At 40.4% G+C, this 25,178-nt stretch overlaps 1 protein-coding gene across 2 annotated transcripts in view; it reads right to left on the bottom strand.

The window, feature by feature from the left end:
* The window catches only part of MANBA (mannosidase beta), a 94,493-nt gene that overhangs the window by 67,225 nt on the left and 2,090 nt on the right, over positions 1–25,178 (bottom strand). The window contains exons 1-2 of one of the 2 annotated variants that reach the window (XM_075201025.1): positions 7,563–7,658; positions 6,424–6,518 (exon numbers count right to left, since the gene is read on the bottom strand). In XM_075201025.1, the coding sequence (XP_075057126.1) occupies positions 6,424–6,518; positions 7,563–7,598 (131 nt within the window). In that variant the 5' untranslated portion in view covers positions 7,599–7,658. Of the gene's footprint in view, positions 1–6,423; positions 6,519–7,562; positions 7,659–25,178 lie in introns of those variants that run through there. The other variant, XM_075201015.1, reaches the window with a different exon arrangement.

Below are 25,178 nucleotides of genomic sequence, written 5' to 3'. Positions count from 1 at the left end.
CATATCCCTCCCACCAATTCCCCACATACCTCAGTTTGATTACCAAAGCCCTAGGACAAGAGGCCAATTAACCAAGATACACCCCTCAACAGAGGGGGGAGTGGAAAGAAAAGAAAAACAACAAAAAAGGGGGGGACCGCAGTGTCCCCCAGATGGACTCAGAGAAAGAGATTTATCGCAAGTATAAATCCTGTTTTCTCTTTCATCCATCTGGGGGACACTGCTTAACCATGGGGACTTACTAAAGCAATCCCTCTGAAGGGTGGGACCACTCTGATCTCCTTGCACGTAGAACACTACGGCCAAAGGAGGCGTCCCCAGACGCAATACATTAAATTGGTAGAACTTCGTAAAGGTATGGACCGAGGACCAGGTGGCTGCCCTGCACAGCTGGTCCACCGTGGCTCCATCCGTGCCGCCCAAGACGCCCCAAACGGGTAGAATGGGCAACAATACGCTTCGGCACAGGGAGATTAATATGGACATAAGCCTCCCTGATAGTCAGGGTAAGCCATCTGGCAATAGTTTGCTTAGATGCTGGCCATCCCCGCTTAGAAAAGTCAAATAATACAAATAGAGAATCTGTCTTGCGTATCTTTGCAGATCTCTTAACACATATACGTAATGCCCTCACTACGTCCAACATTTATTTGTTCACGTTCCAGGAGACTGAGGCTCCTCTCTGAACACTGGAACAACTATTTCCTGATTAATATGGAACCTGAGACCACCTTAGGGAGAAAGGACAGAATAGTCCTTAAACTGCTCTGTCCTCATTTTTATTGTGGAAGTACACTGACAAAGCTGATACCTGAACCTTTAAGGTTCCTAGTTTAAGCTCCGCCTCTAAACCACACTGCAAGAAGGCAGAAATCTAGCCAGACCAAAGGATCTAGAATTGTAAGCCCTCTTCTTACACCATTTTATATATACATGCCAGATGCGGTGGCAGATCCTGGCCGAAACTGGCTTCCTGGCACTAGGAGGGTGCCTACCACACCCCCGAGAACCCTCTCGCTTTCCACAGACTGGATTCGAAGGATCTGCCATAAAATTCAGCCGGTTCAGATTTAGATGCAAGAACGGTCCCAGGGTCAGTAGATGGCTCCGTAGCCCTACTGGAGTTACCAGAAAGACTGGCATTGTAAGGACGTCCACTGCACGGTCAGTGGATCTCTTGAACTTGTGCAGAACTCTGGGACTTCCCTGCCTTTTGTTCGGTTGTCCTCCAACAACCACCCGCTGAGGACTTACGTCCTCCGCTGGTACTTCCAACAAAAGAAGGCCCCTGCCTGCTTCCTCCGAATGTCCCACCAAAGACATCTGGGGTGGATCCATGCGTATGGTAGGGTCACGAAAGATGTCACCATCTTTCTTAGCAGCTCCAAAGACCTGGGTACTGACAGCTTCTTGCCTGACAGGACCCTGCCTATCCACTCCATCAGGGACCTTAACCTGTCCTGTGGAGGAACATTCTGCTGCGTGCTAAGTCCCTTACTAGTCCCAAGAAACTCATTCTTAGACAAGGGATTCCTTGTGACCATATAACACTCCAGAGGTTCAGCCCCGGACTGAACGACCCTTCTGGCTTCTGCACCACAATTGGGTTTGATTAAAACCTTTTCCTTCTCTGGTACCTCCAAACCTGTATAGCTTTGTTTAAACGAAGCAAATGGGCAGCCATGAGCTCTCTCTGTCTTGAATAAGGACAGTGAGGAATACAGTTAATGAAAACTTTAGACGAACTGGCCCCATGATTCTATCATGATATCCTGGACCTACCCGTCCGCAGAGGACTCTGTCTACTGCTGGGCGAACCCAAGCAGTCGTCCTCCCACCCCACCCTCTGTGACCAGAGGCGGGTGGTAGTTATGCTGCGGGTCTATCCGGCAGCTTAGCAGAAGGGGCCTTTCCTGCTGCAGGGGCAAAGGATGACCTTCCTCTACGGGACTGTCTCCTGGTTCAAACGGCCCCTGAACTGGTAGTCTGGCCTCTGCCAGACCCGCCCCTGTAAAAAGGCTGTCTGAAAGAGCTAAACCTAGGCTTAGCCCTAGGTTTTGGAGCATCTACAGGCAAGGACGTCTTCTTACCCCCTGAAGCCTGTAAAATCCAGGAGTCCAACTCTGGACCAAATAGCATCCCACCCGTATACGGGATGGATTCTAACGCCTTTTTTTGACTCTGAATCTGCATTCCAAGTCCTTAACCATAAGGCCCTTCTAGCTACTATAGTTGTAGCCAAAATAGACAATGACATGGAGGCCGAATTGTGGGCCGCTTCATGTACGTAGCCTGCTGCTTCCTTCAGCTGCATGGCCAGAGGTTGAAGATCTGAATCCTGCAGAGCGGACTCTAACTGCCCTGCCCAGACTTCCATAGTCTTAGCTACCCAGGTAGCAGATAATGCTGGTCTGAGGCTAGTACCGGCGGCCAAGAAGACGGACTTCAGCAGGGATTCTAATTTACGGTCGGTCGCGTCCTGTAAGGCCGATCACCCAGGTACAGGTAGTGTGGTCTGGCAAACCAATCTCGCCACAGGCGCATCCACCTTCGCCACTTGTTCCCAACGGGTCATATCCTCCTCTTGGAGAGGATATAACGAGCCAAACTTCTTTGGCATAGAGAACCTTTTATCTGGAAATTTCCAAGAGCCTCTACCATATCTCTCAACTCAGCTGAGGGAGGGAACCTGACCACCTGGTTAGACGCTTTTTTAAAGAGAGAGCGGTTCAAAGACTGCGTCTCCTCCACTTCAACAAATCCCAGGGTCTGACGAACTGCTTTAACCAGATCGTCTATACCCTGGTGTCTAGAGTTTCCTTCTGACTCTATTATAGACAAGTCTGAATCGTCCACCCATTCCCCTTCCTCCTCTGAGGAACTCTCAGAGTCAGACACTGACCACAGCGCCTTAGTTGGTCTACGTCTTTTAATACTACGTTTATGTCTGGGATTCTCCAGGAGTTGGTTAAGTCGGTCCAGGCCTTTAGCAACTGCTGACCAACCCACCTCTCCTATCTGGGATCCCCCTAGGAGGGCCAGGGAGGGATTTAATCCGACCCCTGGGGAAAATGACTCCTCTGTCATTCCTCCTGTTATACCCTGAGAAGCCACTGATGTAGATGGGATCTCTACAGGTTTCGATAACAGTTTAACAAGGGTATCAACCCCTTGTGACAGGGTAGCTGCCCATCCGGGGGGTTCTACCGTCCGAATGGAGCTGTCTTTAGGCTGCAGTTTCACAGGAGCCACAGTGCAAGCAGCACAGAGCCCCCCCCTGATCCAGCCGTTCACCTGTTAATTTAACATTACATTTTGAACAGACAATATGTTTGGTACGTGCGGTTTTACTTTTATCTGCCATCATAAGAAAAAGAAAACTGAATCACGTCTCATATACACAAACACTTCTCCAGAAATTATCAGAAAATACAGATTAAGTTATTTAACATATCATAGTATTTCTGACTACATAAGACAGGTTTTGAGAATTTTCTAGTTTTCTTTAAACAACAGTTCTCTCAACACATCATAGTCTTAGTTAATACACATGTATACATATGCACACATACACACAGAAGAAACCAAGTGATACTTAGCTGGGAAGATATGTGTCAGCAATGCACTTCTCTCCAAATGACTGCTGCATCTGTCCTCCTTTTGAACTTTGGCCAAAAAGGGATCTTCCACGTGCTCACTCAGCGGGGGAGGGGAAGAGGTGATTCTCAACACATTCCCCTACCACTGGAATCTCCTTCTGTTTCTCTGCTAACAGCGATTTCCCCTTTCTACTTAGGTGAAATCCTGTTGCTTTATCTTTCTCACATTTTGCTACCACACCGCAAAATACAGGTACATATTCATCTATGAACCAGTCAAAAGATTGTATTTCTGTTCCTTTTCCTCTATATAGAGAGTATAAGGTATAATTAGCCAAGCTGAAAGGCTGCAGCAGGTTTTTCAGTAATGACTGCAATTAGCACAGAACACCTGGGCCCATTTAGCATTACATTTGGAACAGACGATATGTTTGGCACGCCCAAACACTTCCACAACCTTTATCAGAAAATACAGACTAGGTTATTTAACATATCATAGTATTTCTGATTAAATAAGACAGGTTTGGAGAGCTTTATAGTTTTCCTTAAACACAGTTCTCTCAACACCTCATTGTCTTATAATACACATGCATACACAGAAGAAACAAAGTGATACTTAGCGTGGAAGATATGTGTCAACAGTGCACTTCTCTCCAAATGACTGCTGCATCTGTCCTCCTTTTGAACTTTGGCGCCATAAGGGATCTTCCACGTGCTCACTCAGCAGGGGAAGGGGGGGGGAGAGGTGTTCCTCAAACACATTCCCCTACCACTGGAATCTCCTTCTGTGTTTTTCATTAACAGCGATCTGCCCTTTCTGTATTTAGGGGAAATCCTGTTAGAATGTGTTCCCCGCACAGCGCTATCACTAGCGCACCATTCTTCAAGCTCCCCCTATCCTCCCATAGGAGGGGAGGACTTGGTACACTCCAGCTGGCTCCCGGGGAACGGCAGCAGTAATGGCGCTTTCTGCCTAATGGCAGCGCCCGTCCTGCTATCAGCGGGGAGAGTCTCTTGTCGACTGCTTCCCGCTGTTTGAGAAGCGCTTTCCTCCTCTGTCTGCGGGGCTGCCCCCGCTAGCAGGCGCTTCTCCCACGAGTCAGCTCTGTTGCAAACAGAGCCTCTCGTTGCTATCAACAAAACAAACTTTGAAAAGAAAGAAAGAAAAAAGAGTTCTGCACAAGATCAAGAGATCCACTGACAGTGCAGTGGACGTCCTTACAATGCCAGTCTTTCTGGTAACTCCAGTAGGGCTACGGAGCCATCTACTGACCCTGGGACCGTTCTTGCATCTAAATCTGAACCGGCTGAATTTTATGACAGAGCCTTGAATCCAGTCTGTGGAAAGCGAGAGGGTTCTCGGGGGTGTGGTAGGCACCCTCCTAGTGCCAGGAAGCCAGTTTCGGCCAGGATCTGCCACCGCATCTGGCATGTATATATAAAATGGTGTAAGAGGGCTTACAATTCTAGATCCTTTGGTCTGGCTAGATTTCTGCCTTCTTGCAGTGTGGTTTAGAGGCGGAGCTTAAACTAGGAACCTTAAAGGTTCAGGTATCAGCTTTGTCAGTGTACTTCCACAATAAAAATGAGGACAGAGCAGTTTAAGGACTATTCTGTCCTTTCTCCCTATATTAATCAGGAAATAGTTGTTCCAGTGTTCAGAGAGGAGCCTCAGTCTCCTGGAACGTGAACAAATAAATGTTGGACGTAGTGAGGGCATTACGTATATGTGTTAAGAGATCTGCAAAGATACGCAAGACAGATTCTCTATTTGTATTATTTGACTTTTCTAAGCGGGGATGGCCAGCATCTAAGCAAACTATTGCCAGATGGCTTACCCTGACTATCAGGGAGGCTTATGTCCATATTAATCTCCCTGTGCCGTCCCCCCCCTTTTTTGTTGTTTTTCTTTTCTTTCCACTCCCCCCTCTGTTGAGGGGTGTATCTTGGTTGATTGGCCTCTTGTCCTAGGGCTTTGGTAATCAAACTGAGGTATGTGGGGAATTAGTGGTAGGGATATGCTGTCAGCAGGAAGAAAGTTAACTCTTTAGGTGCCAGACTCCTCCCCTCCCTACTCAACCCCATGGTTAAGCAGTGTCCCCCAGATGGATGAAAGAGAAAGATGATTTAAATAATAATTTCAGACGATAATTGGAAATATATTTTCTCAAATGTGTTTAAAATGTCGAAATGTATTAACCATTCGGAAATGATTTTGAAGCTAATTCACCAAATTTATTTGACCTGTGAGAGACTTCATAGATTCATGCTGAATGGGTCTAAATTTTGTTATAGTCAATGTGGAGGAATTGGGAGCCTGCTACATATTTTTAGGTCTTGTCCGAAATTGCAGTCTTTATGGGGTGAAATTTTGGAATTAAAAAATGTGGTGATGTCTTTTTCACTACCTCTTTCCCCAAAAATAGCCTTGTTTCATCTATAGCCCCCATATCTCCAGCACTGTAAGCGATATGTGGTAGGTCATATTCCTATAGTGTCTAGGGCTCAATATAAGATTCAAAATGACTATGTTATGAAGACGATTGGTATACTTTATTCGATGTCTCCTTCATCTCTCTTTTATTAAGTGGTTAGATTGGAGCACTTATTACTCTGAGCAATTGGTCTCTTTATAGTTAGTTATTTATTTATTTTTTATTATTATCTGTTGAATTTTGATGTACTTGTTTAGATATATGCAAATGGTTTTCATTTCTTTTTTCATGTTCTTCCTTTATTCTTTTCTTGCTTATGTGTTCATATATTTGCCTTGGCTCTGTTTTAAAATTTATATTGTTAAAAAAAAAAAAGAAAGAAAGCATACCTCATCTCAGAAGGGAGTGTGAAGGACTTGCTGTATATCCATTCATCTTCTGAGATCCATTTATAATTGACATCATTGCATCCAATGTAAGGATCCTTTAAAAACCAAAGGATTCAAATGGTAAACAGTGGGGAAAAAACACAATAATACAAAGCGGACAGTGAAAACATACTGATTGCAAACTTGGTAATATATATATATATATATATATATATATATATATATATATATATATATATATATATATATATATATATACACACACACATACATATACACATACACACACACACACAAGTTTTTTTGTCTAAATTATATAAAGACTGGTGGCCAGATACAGCATTGTTTTGGCGACCAAAGAGGGAGGCAGCCCACAGGAAGCATGGCACAACTGGGGACCATGTGACATTACAAAGGAGCGGAAAGAGTTAAGAACAGGAGGGTCAGGACTATATCCAAGATCCTGATGGTGGGATTTGACCATTTACTGACCATTGATCCAGGACATCCCAAACCAGACTTGATGACAGGGGAACAGCAGGGGGGTTTCAGCTGAGTTCATGTTCTGCCCCCACCTGTTACCACCTAGATTCCACCCACCAACAATGAAAATGGATCATGGCTGGGGAGGTGGCCCATGGTGGGAGTGTAATAATTTTACCTTCCAGACATCGGGTCACATGACTAGGCTGTCAGGGGTGGGGTGGGGGGGGGGATCTGCCTCTATAACTTGGTGCAACTTGGTTGCTGTTTGTCTGACTCCCTTTAGCTGCCCCTTGTGTGTTGATTTGTACTGGATCCTCTGTGTGCCAATTCTGCCTGTCTGACTACATGCTGCTGGATCTTTCTGTGTACAAAGCTTGGGTTGTCTGACGCTCCTCTGTCCGATATCCCGTGTACCAGATCCTAGCCCGACTACTCCGCCTGACAACTCGCGTACCAGTTCCTTATCTGCAGTCCTTCAGTTCTGATTACTATGTGTTCCTGCCTTCTCTTATAGTGCGGTCTCCGCATCTCCAAGAGTTCGCCATATTCCTCTTAGGTCCTTGTATTACAATCTAAAGCAGTCCAGAAGGCCGCAACGTGCGGGTTCCTGGAGCCTCTGGTCTGCTACTACTAATTGGGATTGACACAGGTACCTTCAGAGTTGCAACAGTTTGCACTGATGATACCATCGACCCAGCAGGAGATCCTTCCCCGAAGGCTTTATTACAAGATTTGCTGGGGAGCGAAGAGAATTTAGAGGCCAATCAGGAATGCCGCGTGCAGTTTCTGCAGGGATTATCGGTCTGGCTGGATTCTTTACAGAATACCCTAGTACTTCCACGTACCTCTGAGGGAGAGGGAGAGGGAGAGAGATTTAAAAACAAATTATGTTTCTATTGTGATGGTAATGGTCATCTCATCAGTACCTGTCCTATTCACCCAGGAAACGACAAGGACTAGCAGGACAGGGAGAGGTCTTGTTAGGGTTTTCAGGTCTCTCACTACAAAACTCTTTCCAGAAAGAAAATCTCCTTTTCCCTGTTCTTCTGTTTTCTAAGAAACCCTCAATTTCTATATCTGTCCTTTTAGACTCTGGAGCAGCAAGGAACTTCATTTCTGCTTCTGTGACTTAAGGATTATGGAATTCTCACTATCCCCCTGGAAGGTCCGGTACGTTACACGGCCATTGATGGCAGCAAGATCTCTGGGGGCCTGATTCAATTCCAGTCAGTTCCACCAACACTTCAGATTGGAGCCTTGCATAGGGAAAATATTTCCTTACTAGTGATTCCTAGGGCAATAAATTCTCTAGCCCTGAGCCTTCCAAGGCTTTGCCTCAACTATCCTACTTTGGATTGGCAAACTGCCCAAAAACCTTTAACTAAAAAAACATTTCTTGTTTAAGCTGCTCAAAACAACTTTTGGTAATATCGGTATGAATAAGAGGTTCTTTAACACCATCAGTTGTAAGTTCATAGAAAGGGGCAGTTAAACTTGAATAGTGTGATATGAAATTTCTGCAGAATCCACAGCAGCCTAAAAAACCACGTAACTTCCTTTGATTTAAAAGCAAAGTTAAATCATGAATAGCTTGTATGCGATCTGGGGATAAATGTCTTTTCCCTTTAGTTAAACAGTGTCCTATGTACAGGACCTGTGGACTGCACATCTGCATTTTACCCTTTGATACTTTGTGCCCTGAATATGCCAAAAGAGTTAACAATTCACCAGTGTCTAACCGATGCTTCAAAAGATTCAGAACATAACAACAAAGCATCAACATACTGAACAAGCATACTATGTTGTGAAAATCTCAAAGTTTTTAAATCAGCTGCTAAGGCTTGGCTGAATATAGTACCACTGTTCACAAACCCCTGGTGAATTCTAATCCAAGTATACTGTTCACCCTGATAAGTAAATGCAAACAGATATTGACTGACTATCTTCATGGATGGGAATAGAAAAGTAAGCAGAACATAAATCAAATCACTGAAAAAACCTGAGCTTCTGCTGGTATTTGCATTAGAATAGTTACAGAATTTGGAACAACACGATGTAGGGGTTCAACTATCGCATTAATAGCCCGTAGGTCCTGAACTAGCCTATAACCCCTTCAAACGCGTTTCTTTATCGGATAGATCGGACTGTTACAAGAACTCTGTGTTTTAATCAAAACTCCTTGCTGTAATAACGATTGTTCAGCTTCTGGCCTCAATGGGTATTGATGTATTGAGGGAAGTCTTACATTTGGTTTCAATTTAACAGAAATTGGACTGATCTTCATTTTCCCAGTCTCATTTAAATCCGTAGTCCACAACTGACTAGGTACATTTTCTAGCATGTCATCTACCGTTTTATTTAGCCCTGGTTGGTAGCACCATACAGACTGAATGTCATATGTGTTGTGATAAGGCATATTAGCATCCATGTCAAGAGCTATCTGCACTTCATGTCTATTTCTCTCAGGTATGTCGAAAAACACTTCATCCGGAGTACAATATATTGAACACCCTAATTTACAAAACAAACCTCTACCCAATATATAAGAAGAAGCATTTGCTGCCAATAAAAAAAAAGAATGTTTATCTATGATAGGACCTAAAGTGACTTTAACTGGCTCTGTTTCTTTTAAAGAAATTACGTGACCAGCGACTCCTATAGCATTTACAATTCTATCAGTAATTGGCAATGAAATTTCATTTTTTTTAATACGGATCTTGCAGCTCCCATATCAATCAGAAATTCATGCTTATTACCATTAGCTGTCATGTTTACAATGGGGTCCTTTACATCCGGTCTTAATACTGGACAGATGTGCACAGGAGACCATCAATCAATATTATCTTGAGAAGTGGCTATTTGATCTGGCCTCCCCCAATTGTCTCTTTGCTTTCTAGGCTTCCTGCAATACTTAGCAAAATGCCCCGTCTCCTGGCAATTATAGCAAATCACTTGTGATCTGTTACTTCTGTTGGGATATACATTAACCCTTGCTTTAGGTTCAGCTTCTTTAATCGTGGTTCGAGCTGCTTGCATTTGCAAATTCATCAATTTTGTTTCTGCTTGCACTTTTTTAAATTACCATATTATCCTCATGATGTCTCATGATGCTAAAGCATCAATATGTTTTATAGCCCAGAGAGTGTGATGAATTTGCACTCTTACTTTTAAATTATTTTTCAACCCTTCCACAAAAGCACTAGTCAAAATACTTTTAAAATCCGCTTTTGCAAACACATCAGAAACGCCTGAATAATTTACAACTTCCCTTCTGAATCTAGCATTATATTCTCTTATCCCTTCAGTTGCACCCTGTTTAAACAAAAAAAGTTTGGACCAATCTACTTTCAGGGGAAACATTTCTTTAAACTTTGCCATTGCAAAATCCCACTGTGCATCAACTTCTAGGGGTTTGAAAATTAACCTCATTCCACTTACACTGGATATTTAAAGTAGTAAGCTAATCTGAGGTTAACAGAGCATGAAACAATTACAGTATATCTGAAAATGTGTGACTATGCGTTTTGTATAATCTCTGTAATTTAATCATTACCTCTGCAGGTTTAGTTATGTAATCTTTACATTCCGTGACAATTGAATTCAATTCAGTTTGTGTCCAAGCGACATGAGCTACCCATTGAGCTCCCTGATCTGTAGTAATAGTTCTTAAAGGAAGAATGTGGACCTCAGAGGATTTTCCACGTCTTGGAATACTGGAAATGTTATCTGCAGATAAATTTGCATAATCTTTACCCATAAGGGGCTTTTTAACCTCTAACCAGACCTCCTACTGCTCCCCTTAATTCTTTCTCACTATCCTCATCTAATTTTTGATGCTCATCAGACCTTACAATTTCATCATCCCTTTGTTTTATCCATAATTTTATCTTCCTGTGGTACATCTATTTGATGATCCACATGGAGAGGTACTTGTGAATACATCCTTCTTTGTGTTCCCATTACAATAGGTAACAAATCAAATATTGGGTCAACTTGCTCTCCTGGTGCACTAGGAGTTTTAACTGGCATATATTGATCTATATATGGAGGCGGAATTGTAGCCTCATTTAACCATAATTGCAAAGCTTGCACTTCTTTACTTTTAGAAACACCCTTTCCTATTTCTCCTAAGACATTTAAATCAAAATTTCCTTTTGCTGTAAATTCAGGACAACTTGTTAACCATTTATGCACATATTGAACAGACTTTTTTCCATATTTATGGAACATAACAGCTACTGGAGAACCAGGGGAAATATCCAACCTATTATTAGGCTTTTCCTGTATGGTTGCATATCCTCCCATGACACAGCTTATTGTTTTTATACTCCAGTCAATCTGCGTTATGGTAATAGGGCTACAACCACTATTAATATGCAATAATACTTGAATTCAGTTCTGACCAGATATCAAGTTCCGTGAAGAAAACTCTTTCACACTCACATACATGCGACCATTCATACTATGGTTAACAAGGTAAAACAGTCTCTGAGTAATAAACATCAAATGGAAATTCTAATTGGTTCCAAATCTATGCTTATACATCTATACAAACACATAAAACTTATAGACAAACAATTAAAAATATGTTTGCAATTTCACACTTACAGAGATAACTATAAAATACCTTTTCAGCAAACCCAGAGAGTGGGAGACAGAAGTATATAATCATAAGATAAAAATATATTACATTTGTGGCCACAGTTGAGTATACAATTTGTCTCCCCTCTTCCAGAATTGTTGGCCGATTGCTATTTACAGATGAATCTCAGTGGCGACCTCCAAAATGTTGAACGCAAAAATGATTCAAACTTAGTAAGTGTAGAAAAAGCAAAAAGTTCTCTTTATTATTTCATATTGCATATGCAATGGCCTGTATTCAAAGACTGAAACAAACAGCCTTATCCCACGTAAGACCACTGGTTATATTGAAATAATCCCACCCCTCTTAAACATACGTCACTATTCACTTCACATACTTTAAAAGAATATACCTTATAAAGGACAAAGTCAGTTATACATGCTTTTTACAATAACTTCATTGAACAGAGAATCCTATACCTAAGAGGTCAAGAGGCATATGTGACCTTTCACATTCTTAGTTCTTTGTCCACATATCACCACATCTGGCATCAATTTGTACATCCTATGGAAAAAGAGGCCCCACTGTAGGGTATAACAAACAAAAATAATTTAACCCATTGCACGGAATACAGAAAGAGACAATTGACCTAATATATTTTAAACACATAAATATACATTAATAATATTTTATAAAACTTATATTTGTACCATAATTTATTCCATTACAATGTCTCATGTAAAGAAGACCGGAAAACTTGTCACCCGTTATTATTGGTGGCCATCTTTGCTAAAGGAAGTCAATAGTTTTGTCTTTGCATGTTCTGTATGTGCCTAGGGTGAAAACGTTCGGTCCGCTCATTTCCTTACAAATTCCTGAAGTTCCTTTATCTCAAATTTCCATAGATTTTATTACCGAGTTGCCTCCATCCAAGTCTTATACTGCCATCTGGGTAATTATGGATCGGTTTTTCGAGAGCAGCCCATTTCATACTGCTCAAAACACTTCCATCCTCTTCACTTTTGGAGAATCTCTTTATAAAAGAAGTGTTTCGTCTGGTTGTTTGCCCTCTGCACATTGTTTCCGATAAGGGGTCACAGTTTATTTCAAGGTTCTGGAGGGCTTTCTGCGCTAAGTTGGGAATTAAACTTGATTTTTCTTCAGCATATTACACCCAGTCCAATGGGCTCGCTGAACAAACTAATCAAGAACTCGAAAAGTTCATTAGAATGTGTGTATCTGCTCACCAGTTGGATTGGGTTGAACTGCTTCCCTGAGCAGAAATAGCAAATAATAATGACTTTCACGAGGCAGTTGCTAATTCTCCCTTTTTTGTTATGTATGGTTGTCATCCGAGACCGCCAACCTTTTCTCAAGCTCTTATTTCTTCGGTTTCCCAGCAGTGGATTCCATAGTACGAAACTTTTCACTTATCTGGGCACAGACAAAGACCAACCCTAAAAGACGCCTCTACCCGCGAAAATAATATTTTTACAAGAAAATGAGGAATCCAGTTCCTAAATTAGCTCCAGGAGAAAAATTCTAGTTGTCCGTTAGGAATATTCCCAACAGATAACTAGACTAGGGGTCACAGATGGCGATAGCTGGGTTACACCGGAGATCAATTCTGGGGAAGCCTAATTAACAAGTATTGCGCTGGTACAGGTTCTGCCAAAATACTTGTTCTGTTACTATCCCAGGATGGCAGTAACTGAAGAAAATTAATGTAAAAAGGTTTTATTTGAATATTTATATTTTGCAATTCATTTTTTTTATATTAGTGGAACTGAAAGCCCATGCATGCACTTATCCCCTCAGACTGGCCTAGTAAACCAATAAGTTAACCTTTACTGCTCTAGGCAAGTATCACAGAGGTAGCCGAGTTTCACTCAGCTGCCCCAACGATATTTTATTGATAAATTGCGTAGAGAAGAAAATAAAAAAATTCAGCCTTATTGCAGCAACAAAAGTGAGCCACAAGTTTGTACAGTTAAGTGCATAAATAAGCATGTCAGGAATATTTCATATTCCGGGATGGGATTATTTAAATGATCTGTGGGGGGTGGACAAAGCACATTTAGGGCGGAGTTCCCCATTTTAGTCACTAACTTAAATAATAAAAACCCATTAGTTTTTTTTTTTTTTTTATATTTTTATTTGAAATATATAGTAATATCCTAAAATTACTTTACCTGATCTTCGATCAGGGGCGTTTTAAGAAATTAGCGGGCATGTGTGCAAGATTATTGCATGACCCTTCCATCCACCCAATGTCTACCTCCCAATTATTTTGAATGAAGGATCTGGAAAGCATAAGGGACGTGGTCATGTTACTCTGGGACTTTACCACATCACATTGTAGGCATGCCACATCCCCAAGGGTTTACCCAGCACTTCGGAAGAAAAAAAACACCCAATCAAAATTGCGCACACCTGCCCATCAAATTGGGACTGTCCTGCCTAAATTGGGACAGTGGGAAGTATACATATGTGACAAGGGAGTAATTGGTGGAGCATATATGACATGTCTTCACCACTTGTCACAAAGGAAGGCAGCAGTGAGATGAAAGGGACAGACATATCTGTTATTTAAGTATTTATGTTTGATTTCTTGTCATCTGTTGTGTATTATTTTAAAGATGTGATATGGATAGTGACGTCTGTTAGAGGTGTGGGTTTTTAGGTTTAAATTCTCTGTAGCATTTTGTAATTAGTCTTCTTCTATACAGAATCAAGGCTCTATGCAATGCATATTTGGGAAATAAAGGAAACTTTTGCTTTTCACACTGCTTCAAGTGTGTTATTACATTTTGGAGGTCTGCACCGAGATGATCTATAAATAGTGATCAGCCAACACATCCAGAGACCGGAGACTTGAAATATATATATTCAACTGAGGCCACAAAGGTAATATTTTAGCTTTTCTGATTATATACTTCTGTCTCCTAATCTCTGAGTTTGCTGAAAAGGTATTTATAGCTATCTATGCTAGTGTGAAATTGCAAATGTATTTTTTTAAATTGTTTATATAGATGTATATGCATAGAATTGGTACCAGTGAGAATTTCCGTTTGCGGTTTATTTATCAGAGAGCCTGTCTAACCTTTTTAACCATAGTATGAAAGTTTTCACATATATGTGAGAGATTGGGCATCCATCACGGTGCCAGCGTCTGGTTAAGACTCTGAATTCAAGAATCACTTATGGTTAACACTTGAAGGAGGAATAGATAGTCCCAAGTCACATGAAAGTACTGTAAAAACACATAGCACAAAATAAACACTATAAGGCCTTAGATAGCAGTGTGTGTAACGTGTGTGTGTGTGAAACACCAGAAATATGGGATTAGATAGTATGGCTCCCTAAGGGTTAAAGCACAGGGTTGTTCCCCATAAAGAGACAATACATTCTAATAGTGGTTGTAGCCCTACCATTGTGCAGATACTAAATAAGTCGGACTATAAAAGAAAAGATTAAGCTGCACCATGGGACAGAATGTAGTCACACATATATGGTTGGATATTTCCCCTGGGAGTCCGGCAGCAATCATGTTCCATAAATATGGAAAAAAAATTAGTTCAATACGTGCATAAATGCTTAACAAGGTATCTTGAATTTAAAGCAAAATGAAATTTTGATTTAAATGTTTTAGGGGAAATAGGAAAAGATGTTTCTAAAAGTAAAGAAGAACAAGTTTTGCAATTATTGTTAAATGAGGCAACGACCCAATATAAGATTTAATATCAATTGTAATAGGTGCACAAAGAAGGTTATATCCGCAGTTGCCTCTCAATGTTGATCATCAAATAGATATGCCACTGGGAGATAGGATTGTGGAAGAAACAAAAAGGGATGCTAAAACTTCTGTAAGTTCTGATGCATTCCAAATTTCTGATGAGGACAGTGAGGATGTGTTAAAGGGAGCAATAGGGGGTTCTGCTAGAGAAACAAAAAAAACCCTTATAGGTAAGGATTATGCAAATATTTCTGCAAGTAATATTAAAAATGCTCCAAAATGACAAAAAAAATCCCCTGATGTTTCCTTGAACCCTTTAAGAACTATAACTACAGATCAAGGTGCACAGCGGATAGCACATGTCCCATGGACAAGAACTGAGTTGAATTTAATTGTTACTGAAAGTAAAGATTATAGAAATAAACCAGTAGAGGTAATTATTAAATTGCAAAGATTATACAAAATACATAGTCCCACATTTTCAGATATCCTTCAATTGTTTCATGCTTTGTTAACTTCAGATGAACTTACTACCTTAAATATTTAGTGTAATCGGAATGAGGCTACTTTTCAGGCCCCTTAAAAATGATGTGAGGGCTGAAACTGACACACAATGGGAACTTGCAATGGCAAAGTTTAAAGAAATATTCCCACTTAGAGGAGACTGGTCCAAAGTTTTTCTGATTAAACAGAGTGTGCAACTGAAGGAGTCTGATAATACAATGCTAGATTCAAAAGAGAAGTTGTAAAATATTCAGACATTTCTGATGTGTTTGCCAAGGATGATTTTAAAAGTATTCTAACTAGTACTTTTGTTGAGGGATTAAAACAAAGTTTAAAAATGAGAATTCAGATACACGATGCCTTATGGGCTTCAAAGGACATTGATGCTCTGACTACAGTAGCTGGACATCATGAAGATAACATGGTAATTAAAAAAGCTCAAGCAGAAACAAAATTAATTAACTTGCAAATGGAAGCTGCAAAAGCAACCATACATGGCGTTAGACCCAAAATTAGGGGATATGTAAATCCTGACATAAGTAACAGATCACAAGTGATTTATTATAACTGCCAGAAGGGGCATTTTGCAAAAAATAGCAGGAAACCTAGGAGACAGAAGGATAGAGTGAGGCCAGATAAGAACTTTCCCAGATAATATTGATTGACGGTCTCCTGCAGCTCCTGTACCTATATTTCTAATATTGAGAACAGATGTAAAAGACCCTACTGTAAAAATTAAAATTGATGGTAATAAGCATGAATTTTTGATTGATACTGCAGCTGCAAGATCAGTATTAAAAAATGAAGTTGTATTACCAACTACTAGCAAAATTGTTAATGCAGGAGGAGTAACTGGACAAGTTATTTCTTTGAAATAAACAGAACTAGTCACAATCACTATAGGTCCTATTGCTTGTATGCATTATTTTTTATTGGCAGCAAATTTTCCCTCTCATTTATTGGGTAGAGAGTTGTTGTGTAAATTAGGATTGTAGTAGCACTCAGAAGCAGTAAGTGTTGAAAAAGCAAAGTTCCTTTATTTCCCAAATATGCAATGCATAGAGTCTTGCTTCTGGTCAGAACAAGACTGATCACAGATTAGAATGACATATTTTGATGTTCAATATTTTGTACTCCTGATGGAGTGTTTCTAGACATTCCTGAGAAAAATAGACACAAAGTGCAGCTAGCTCTTGACATGAATGACAATACACCTTATCATGAGACAAATCAAATTCAGACCCTATGGTGCTGAACCAGGGCTAGACAAAATGGTAGATGATATGTTCCAACCTATACCTAGTCAATTGTGGACTACTGAAGCAAACAAAACTAGGAAAATGAAGGTTAGCCTAATTTCAGTTAAATTAAAACCAAATGTAAGACTTCCCTCACTTTCTCAGTATCCCTTAAGGCCAGAAGCTGATCAAGGCATTTTCCCTGTAATACAATCATTATTACAGCAAGGGGTTTTGATTAAAACCCAAAGTCCATTTAATTCGTCCATAGATCCTATTAAAAAAAGTGGTGGGCGTGGCTTTAGGCTAATTTAAGATCTAAGGGCTACCAATGCAGTAGTTGAACCCTTACATCCAGCTGTTCCCAATCCTGTAATGATTTGTATGCAAATACAACCAGAAGCCAAGGATTTCTCAGTCTGATTTATGTTCTGCTTATTTTTCTATTCCTATACATGAGGATAGTCAATATCTGTTTGCTTTTACCCTTCAGGGTGAGCAGTATACCTGGACTAGGGCTCCCCAGGGCTTTGTAAACAGTGGTACTATATTTAGCCAAGCCCTAGCAGCCGATTTAAAACATTTGAGTTTGTCACAGGGGGGCACACTCTTCCAATACGTAGATGATTTGTTATTATGCTCCGATTCTTCTGAGGCATCACTTTCAGACACTGGCGAGTTATTAACTCATTTGGCATATTCAGCACATAAAGTGTCAAAGGATAAAATGCAACTATGCAGTCCACATGTTCTATATATATTAGACACTGCTTAACTAAAGGAAAAATACATTTATCCCCAGATTGAAGACAAGCCATACATGATTTAACTTTGTCAATGAATAAAAGAAAACTTTTCTATTATTCATTGGTTTAATTGGATTTGTAGGATTCTGTAGGAATTTTATACCAAACTATTCAAGTTTAACTGCCCCTTTGTATGAACTTACAAACTGATGCTGTTAAAGAACCATTCATTCACTCTGATATTATCAAAAGTTGTTTTGAACAGCTTGAACATGAATTCTTGATGGCACCTGCATTAGGTATACCATCATGAGTTATCATTCACTTTTTTTTTTGCCCTGAACATTCAGGGCATGCTGCTGGTGTTTGAACACAGCCCCATGGGAACACTCCTAGGCCTGTTGCATATTACAGTAAACAACTCAATGCAGTAGCTAGAGGACTTCCTAAATGTTTAAAAGTTGTGCCACCCTGGCTGCTGTTGCTGAGAACTGGTTGGCCTTACTTTGCCACTGTTCCCTTTCGTTATCCCAAATGCGCTCTCTATCTGCAGTAGGAGGGACTTACAAGTGCTGCCACCACAGGACTCCTTACCGGCATCCAGAACCGGGTTTCTTCGGGGTGACTGACGCTGCTAGAGTACCCTGTTACTGGTATACCTGGGCTGGTACCCCTGACCTCATCCTATAGATCAGGGCTGCTGTAGATGGATCCCCACTTGGCTTATCACACTGGCCAGAGCTGCTGGGTAACGGGCAGAGCAGTGGTACTGGGTCCAAACCTCAGAACAGCGGGGAATGGATTAGAGTTGGGTCTAATCTGTAGGTCACAGGATAGAGAAGTTTCCAAGCAAGGTCTATGAAGAAAGTGGTTTATTTACAGTCACACTGATTGAAGGTATCAGTGCTCCGGTCAGATAATACAAGAAGAACAGCTTTCAATACAAAACAGAGCCTCTCTTATACACATTTGAGACTTGTCTTAGCATGAGGTACGCCGTCATCCTGTACCTTTAACCAATTTGGGCCGATTCATGCAGCCTGCACGTGAATCAGCCTAGAGGGTTTAACATCTTTAACATTGCTGCTAGTGGCAGGGGGGAGTATACTTCCACCCTGTCCACGAGCTGCCAGGGAGAGGGGGACTCAGCCCACTCTCCTTCCCTGGTGCCTCTCTGTCTGGGGCGAGAAATTTATCTTTTAGATCTACCGCTCAAAGTTACTTCCAGGGTCCTTGCTCTGGGGGCAGCAGTCCCTGTCCTGTCGCTAGTTGAAGCTATTGGAGCTCCAACTAGTGACTTAGCTTTCTGGGACCCCCCAGGAGACACTGCACCTCCTGGATCCATTTAATTTCAAGAGGCTGGTTGTTAAGTCCCTCTGGCAGCCACTGAAACTGGCTGCCGGAGGGTGAAGGGGATCCAGGGCTGCCTCTGCAGCCCCCACACAGGGTAAGCACTCTTTCTTTATTATACATATATACATTGCACTTTTACATTTAAAATACACATTTATACATTTAGCGCCGGGAGTTAACCCCTGCAGCACCTACACAAACACTTCCATTTAAAGTACATTTTTACACTCCCCAGCTCCTAGCGCCAGTGTTTAACCCTTTTCCTGCTGCAGCGCTGGGTGCTACCCAGCCAGTGCTGCAGCTCACATATTAAAATACATTCTTTATTTTTTTTAAACAAGTGTTTATTGACGGTAAAAAAAAAAAAAAAAGAATTAACAGTGCAAAAGGATACATGCTATATTAAACAAAATATATTCAGTACATTGGATAGTGAAGTAGAAGTCTCCGTGCTTCAGAGATAAAACAGCACAGATTCAATTAAATAAAGACCGGCATTTTTATATTTAAAAGAGAAGAAAGAAAAGAAAAGGAGAAGGAAGAGAAAGAGGAAGATAAAAGAAAACATGAGAGGTGGAGGAGTAGAAGGGGAGGTGCATGGGAAAACCCTCTTGAGTCAGAGGCAATAAGTTGGGAGGGGAAAGGGTTACGTAAGGGCAAGGAGTATAATTAGGTAAAGGGGGAGCGGTAATGGAAGTGAGACATTCAGGGGTCCCAGACCTTGTTAAAAGATTTGGCCGTGTTTCGTATAATGCTAGTCATGTATTCCATTTTATACGTATGCCAAATCCTATTAGTTACAGCAAAGAATGAAGGGGGGGCAGCCTGCCTCCAATCTATGGCGATTTGACATGTGGCCGCTGAAATAATGTGACGAGCAAGTTTATTTTAGTGTCTAGTGGCCGTGGGGAACCCGAGGGGTAGAATGAAAAATTTAGGGTCGAAGGGTAAGGGGGTTTGAATTAACATTTCTATCAGAGCTTTAATTTCGCGCCAGAAGGGAATCAGTTTCGGGCAGTCCCACCATATATGTAAGAAAGAGCCAGCGCCAGAGCATAGACGCCAACATCTGTCAGAGGAATCAGGCAGTATCTTTTGTAGTCGAGTAGGGATAAAATACATTTTTATTAAAAAATCTTTCACATGGCACCTAGCATCGGTGATTTAACCCCTCCGGCGCCGGGTATTACGGGAACTAGAGACACGGCCACAAGCAGCCACTGATTTGTTGTCAGATAAGTGTGTTGATATAGTTTTGGGAAACCCACTTATAGTACAGGTCCCACATACAGTAGCTGCACTTTTAAACTGCCAGATGACTAGACATGTTACAAATGCCAGACTAACAAAATGGGAATTGATTCTCCTAATGGCCCCAAATATTACACTTGTCAGATGCAATGTTTTAAACCCAACAATCTTGTTGCCCATTGCTTCTGATAATGATCCTTGTAAACTTTAGAGAGAGAGGGAGGTATACTTGGATACAGATTGTAATGATTGGCATTAAGTGAATCAGATGAGGTGCATACACATAGGAGTGAAAGTCAGAATTTTACACATTTTGCTCATGAGCAACATGACTGTATTGTGTACATGCAGCAAACTACTGCATTTCGACTAAATTTAAAAGAAATACCATTGCAGAATCCCGATTTGGTTTTCTATGTAGATGGGAGTTGCCATAAGAAAAATAATACAGGAACATTACAATCAGGAGTAGCAATAGTAGATGATAATATGACTATATTATGAAAGTTTACAACCTCCACATTCTGCCCAGATTGCTGAATTAAAAGCATTTATTAAATTACATCCCTACAATCCTTCTGCAACCATTTCATATGGAACGGAAGGAAATCTAGACTGAGTAAATCTCTGCGTTCTAAGTACAAAGAATCTGGAGGTCTTAGTTTCCCTTTAAGACAGAATTACCTTTTAGCTACATATCTCAGTCATATAATATCTTGGCACATTAACCAGGGACATAAGAAGTGTGTAGATATTGAAAAATGTGCTAACCCCAGACATACCCTTACATCATTTGACATAACTTCCTAAGACTCATAGTCTGAGACCTGCCTTTTCATGCCCCTCTATCTCATTCACACTCTCCACATGAAACATGGCTAACCATCAGCATGATTTAGCCCCCTATCCATCTCCTCTGACACTAATCTGGACTCACCCGTTGTTTTCCCTGGGTCACCCAGACAGTGTCTCTTGCTGGTGAAAATGACATAAAATTGACCAATTTCTTCACATTATGGGTGGATTAGCTCCAGTGTCTTACGAAGACATACGTGCTAAATGCCACCCTCCCCCCTCAACTCCCTTCCAATATCTTCAAATCCGAGGCTTCCTACGATCCCAATGCCAGATCAAAAAACTCTGTGCCATCTCTCCATTCGAGTGAAAATGTATTTACTCAGCTGGTCGCACAGGGAATATATCACTCATGTATTCCATGATCACGACTATCCCTGATCAACGGCACGTCACGAAGAGACATGGGAACGCAAACTTGGGATCACTCTGGACAGCGAGGAATGGTCCGACATCTGTACCCGCACAGCCAAGATCTCCATTAAGGCAGGTATTCAAGAGAACTGTTCTAAAATTTATGCTCGTTGGTATATGGTCCCAGACAAGTTCCTTCGATGACTGACCGCTGTTGGAAGCTCTGCAGAGCTCAGGGCTCTTTCCTGCATATTTGGTGGGATTGTCCAATTATACGTGTTTTTTGGGATCTCATCCTGAATATCGTCCACCAGATAACTGGTGTACGAATCCCCAGGACACCTCTAAAAATCCAGGCCTCCAAATTGCTCATTGCTCAAGCTTGGAAGCAGCCCACTCCTCCCTCGAAAACAGAGTTGCTCAAACGCATATGGTATCTCTCTTCTATGGAATACATTCCTGCTCTCCTGAACAATACAGCACTATATCTAAATATCAAGCTGTGTGGACCCCGTGGTTCCACATCCACCAATCTCCAGCCCCTGGGATTGCTTGATTTAGATATTTTTCTCCCCCCTCACCCCCACTCCCCTCTATTTCCAATCCTACAACCCCCCCCCCCACCCCTCCTTGCATTAAATTTAAAAAAAAAAAAAAAAAAAAAAAGTTTCAACCTAACGACCTCTTATCTCAATCACACATACTGGCGTTACCTCATCATGTACACTTGTCCCACTGCTATTATTGTGCCATGTCATTGGAATGTTTGATTGCTTCCTTTGTAATGAGTTTGGTGTTTCTATTTTTATACAGTTTAAAAATAAAAAGTAAAAAAAAAAACAAAAAAAAACACATTAATTAAAGCATGTCAATTGGCAGAAAACAAAGTGGTAACTATTTACACAGATAGCAAATACGGATTTGTAGTTATCCATGATTGTGCCAAAATATGGCGACAGAGAAATTGTCACATCAAATGGTACACCTCTTGCTCATCATAAAATTGTGAATAAATTATTGCATGCTATTCAGTTACCAAAACAGGTTGCAGTTATTAAATGCCAAGTGCATATGACAGGACATGATGATGTAACAAAGAGAAATCATAGAGCTGACTTAGCTGCTAAGAAAGCAGCACAAACAGGCACTGCACAGATTCTTGAAAGTACCGAAATACTAAATGTTGCAATTCCTGATTAAATTTGACTAATTGAGATGCAAAAAAGGTTGTTCTTCAATTGATAACGATGGACTTTGGCATGGGAAGGACGTGGCCTGTAGCTCCCAAACCACTCTTGCCAGCATTGGCACAAATGAATCATGGATTAACCCATGCAGGAAAAACTGGTATGCAAAATATAGTCCAAATGTATTGGTATGCACCTGGATTTTCAGCCATAGTTGCCAGGTACTGTACTTCATGTATTATCTGTCTACAGAGTAATGCAGGAAAGGTAGTAAAGACGATATCTAATCACCTGCCACCCCGTTTCAAATAATTCAAATTGATTTAATCCAACTTCAAGTGTAGGATGTTAGAATATGTATTAGTGTGTGTTGGGATGAAGGTTATGCGGTTGTGAGAACCACTGCTAATGTTACGGCTAAAAAGATTGTGCTAGAATCTGTATGTAGATATGGAACACCACAGGTAATTTCTTCTGATCGAGGTTCTCATTTTACTGGAATTGTTCTTAAGCAAACGTGTGAATTGTTGGGTATAAAGCAACAGTTACATACGCCGTACCATCCGCAAGCCAGTGGGAAAGTTGAAAGATACAATGGAATTATTAAAAAATAAACTGTCTACATTAGATAAGGAAACAGGAATGCAATAGCCTGAAGCATTACCATTAATTTTACATGCTATCAGATTAACCCCTCGAGGGCCTCTCAAATTGTCACCATAGGAAATTCTGTTTGGAAAAATTCCTAATTTGACTCTGAATAGCAATAGCAGTCAAAGCCAAGTTAATGATGTGACTGTTAACTACATTTTATCGTTTACTAAACAGTTGAGACAGATTTAAGCTGCTGTGACAACCATTTCCAATTGACAGTACCTGTCATAACCTGCATCCTGGAGATTGGGTGATAAGACGTTTCGTGCGATCTGGTTCACTGACTGATCGGTGGAAAGGTCCATATCTCATGTTATTGACAATGCCAAGTGCAATAAAATTCAAGGAGAAAAGCACTTGGATACATGCTTCCCATTGTAAAAAGGCAACAGATTCTGATCAAGTAAGAAGATAATTATAACCTGTACTACTCTACAAGTAAGAGATATTTCTGAGACCATAATAATGTCTCAGCCCTTGCAAAGATAAGACAATATCTTCCTTTTAAAGTCAGGGAATGAAGTCTCGTGAAGAGAAAAAGACAAGAGACGGAAAGAAACTGGTATTCAGAATTATTGGATCCTCACCCAAATATGAAATTATAGTCATTGTTATTTGTTTTAACATTAATGACATTTGCAATTGATCTTTATTTTGAACTGTATGTTTACCTTGGAAAGGAGAGGTAAAAGACAAATTACATTGCATTTTCAGGAGTGTCAGGATGGTGGAAAGGTTTATTTTGGCCGTTAGGAAAATATGTTATTTTTTAAATAGGGAATTTGTGCAAGGTTGAAACAAAGACTTTACAGAATTACATTTTATCACACATTTAATGAAAATTTCTCTCTTGATAGGGTTTTATATATTTAGAATAGGGACATTTCTGTCCTTTTTACTTTTCTTTTAATTTTTTTTTTTTGTTCTTGTAGTGTTTATTTTTTAGTTAAAGGGAAATTTGTGTGACTTTCATCCACAGAGAGAAGAATGACATAGATTAAATTTTGCTACAAATATAAATTGGATGAATAATATTAATGTATGTTATGTATACAGGTAGAATATATCCAAAGTCTGTATTTCTTGTATTTTGTATAGAGTTAAAAGCTTCTGTGTGTCTTTGTCTGAATAGGGGACCTTATGTTACAGGATGTTCCAATTCTAGATGTTTTAAGTGGACAGAATGTAAAGGTCACACATGCTTTTTGACCTGGTCAAAAAGGATTTCTTTTTTGTTGAAATGTCTGTCAAAAGTATTTGTTTGATTTCTTGTCATCTGTTGTATATTATTTCAAAGGATAGTATGGATAGTGATGTCTGTTAGAGGGGTGGGTTTTATGCTTTTATTCTCTGTAACAATTTGTAATTAGTCTTGTTCTATACAGAATCAAAATATGCAATGCATATTTGGAAAATAAAGAAAACTTTTGCATTTCACACTGCTTGAAGACTGCTATTACAAAGCTAAACGATAAACTGGTCCTCCTAAAAGAAAAATCTAGATCTAACCCTGTGGGAAAGGTTAATGTTTATGAGTTGTACTAGCTTTAAAAACACTAGTAAAACACAGTACATAAAGCACTTTGGGGCACATTTATCAATATACACATAAAGTGAAAAATATTTTTTAATTCTTATCGCAATGACAAGGATTGAACTATTTCTCACATTTATGTACAACCCAGCACATAAACAGCAGTTCCGATAAACTGCTGTTTCTATGATAAAAAAAAAAATCACACTTGACCCGCCTCTTCGGAACGCGATGTCCACGGTTCTGCTCCAGGTCCTCTTCATTTTTCTTTACAC

Source organism: Mixophyes fleayi, chromosome 1 (assembly GCF_038048845.1).
Source record: "Mixophyes fleayi isolate aMixFle1 chromosome 1, aMixFle1.hap1, whole genome shotgun sequence".
NCBI classification, from domain to species: domain Eukaryota; kingdom Metazoa; phylum Chordata; class Amphibia; order Anura; family Limnodynastidae; genus Mixophyes; species Mixophyes fleayi.
The sequence above is the reverse complement of the archived record's forward strand: the minus strand, read 5'-3'. Positions and strand labels throughout refer to the sequence as shown.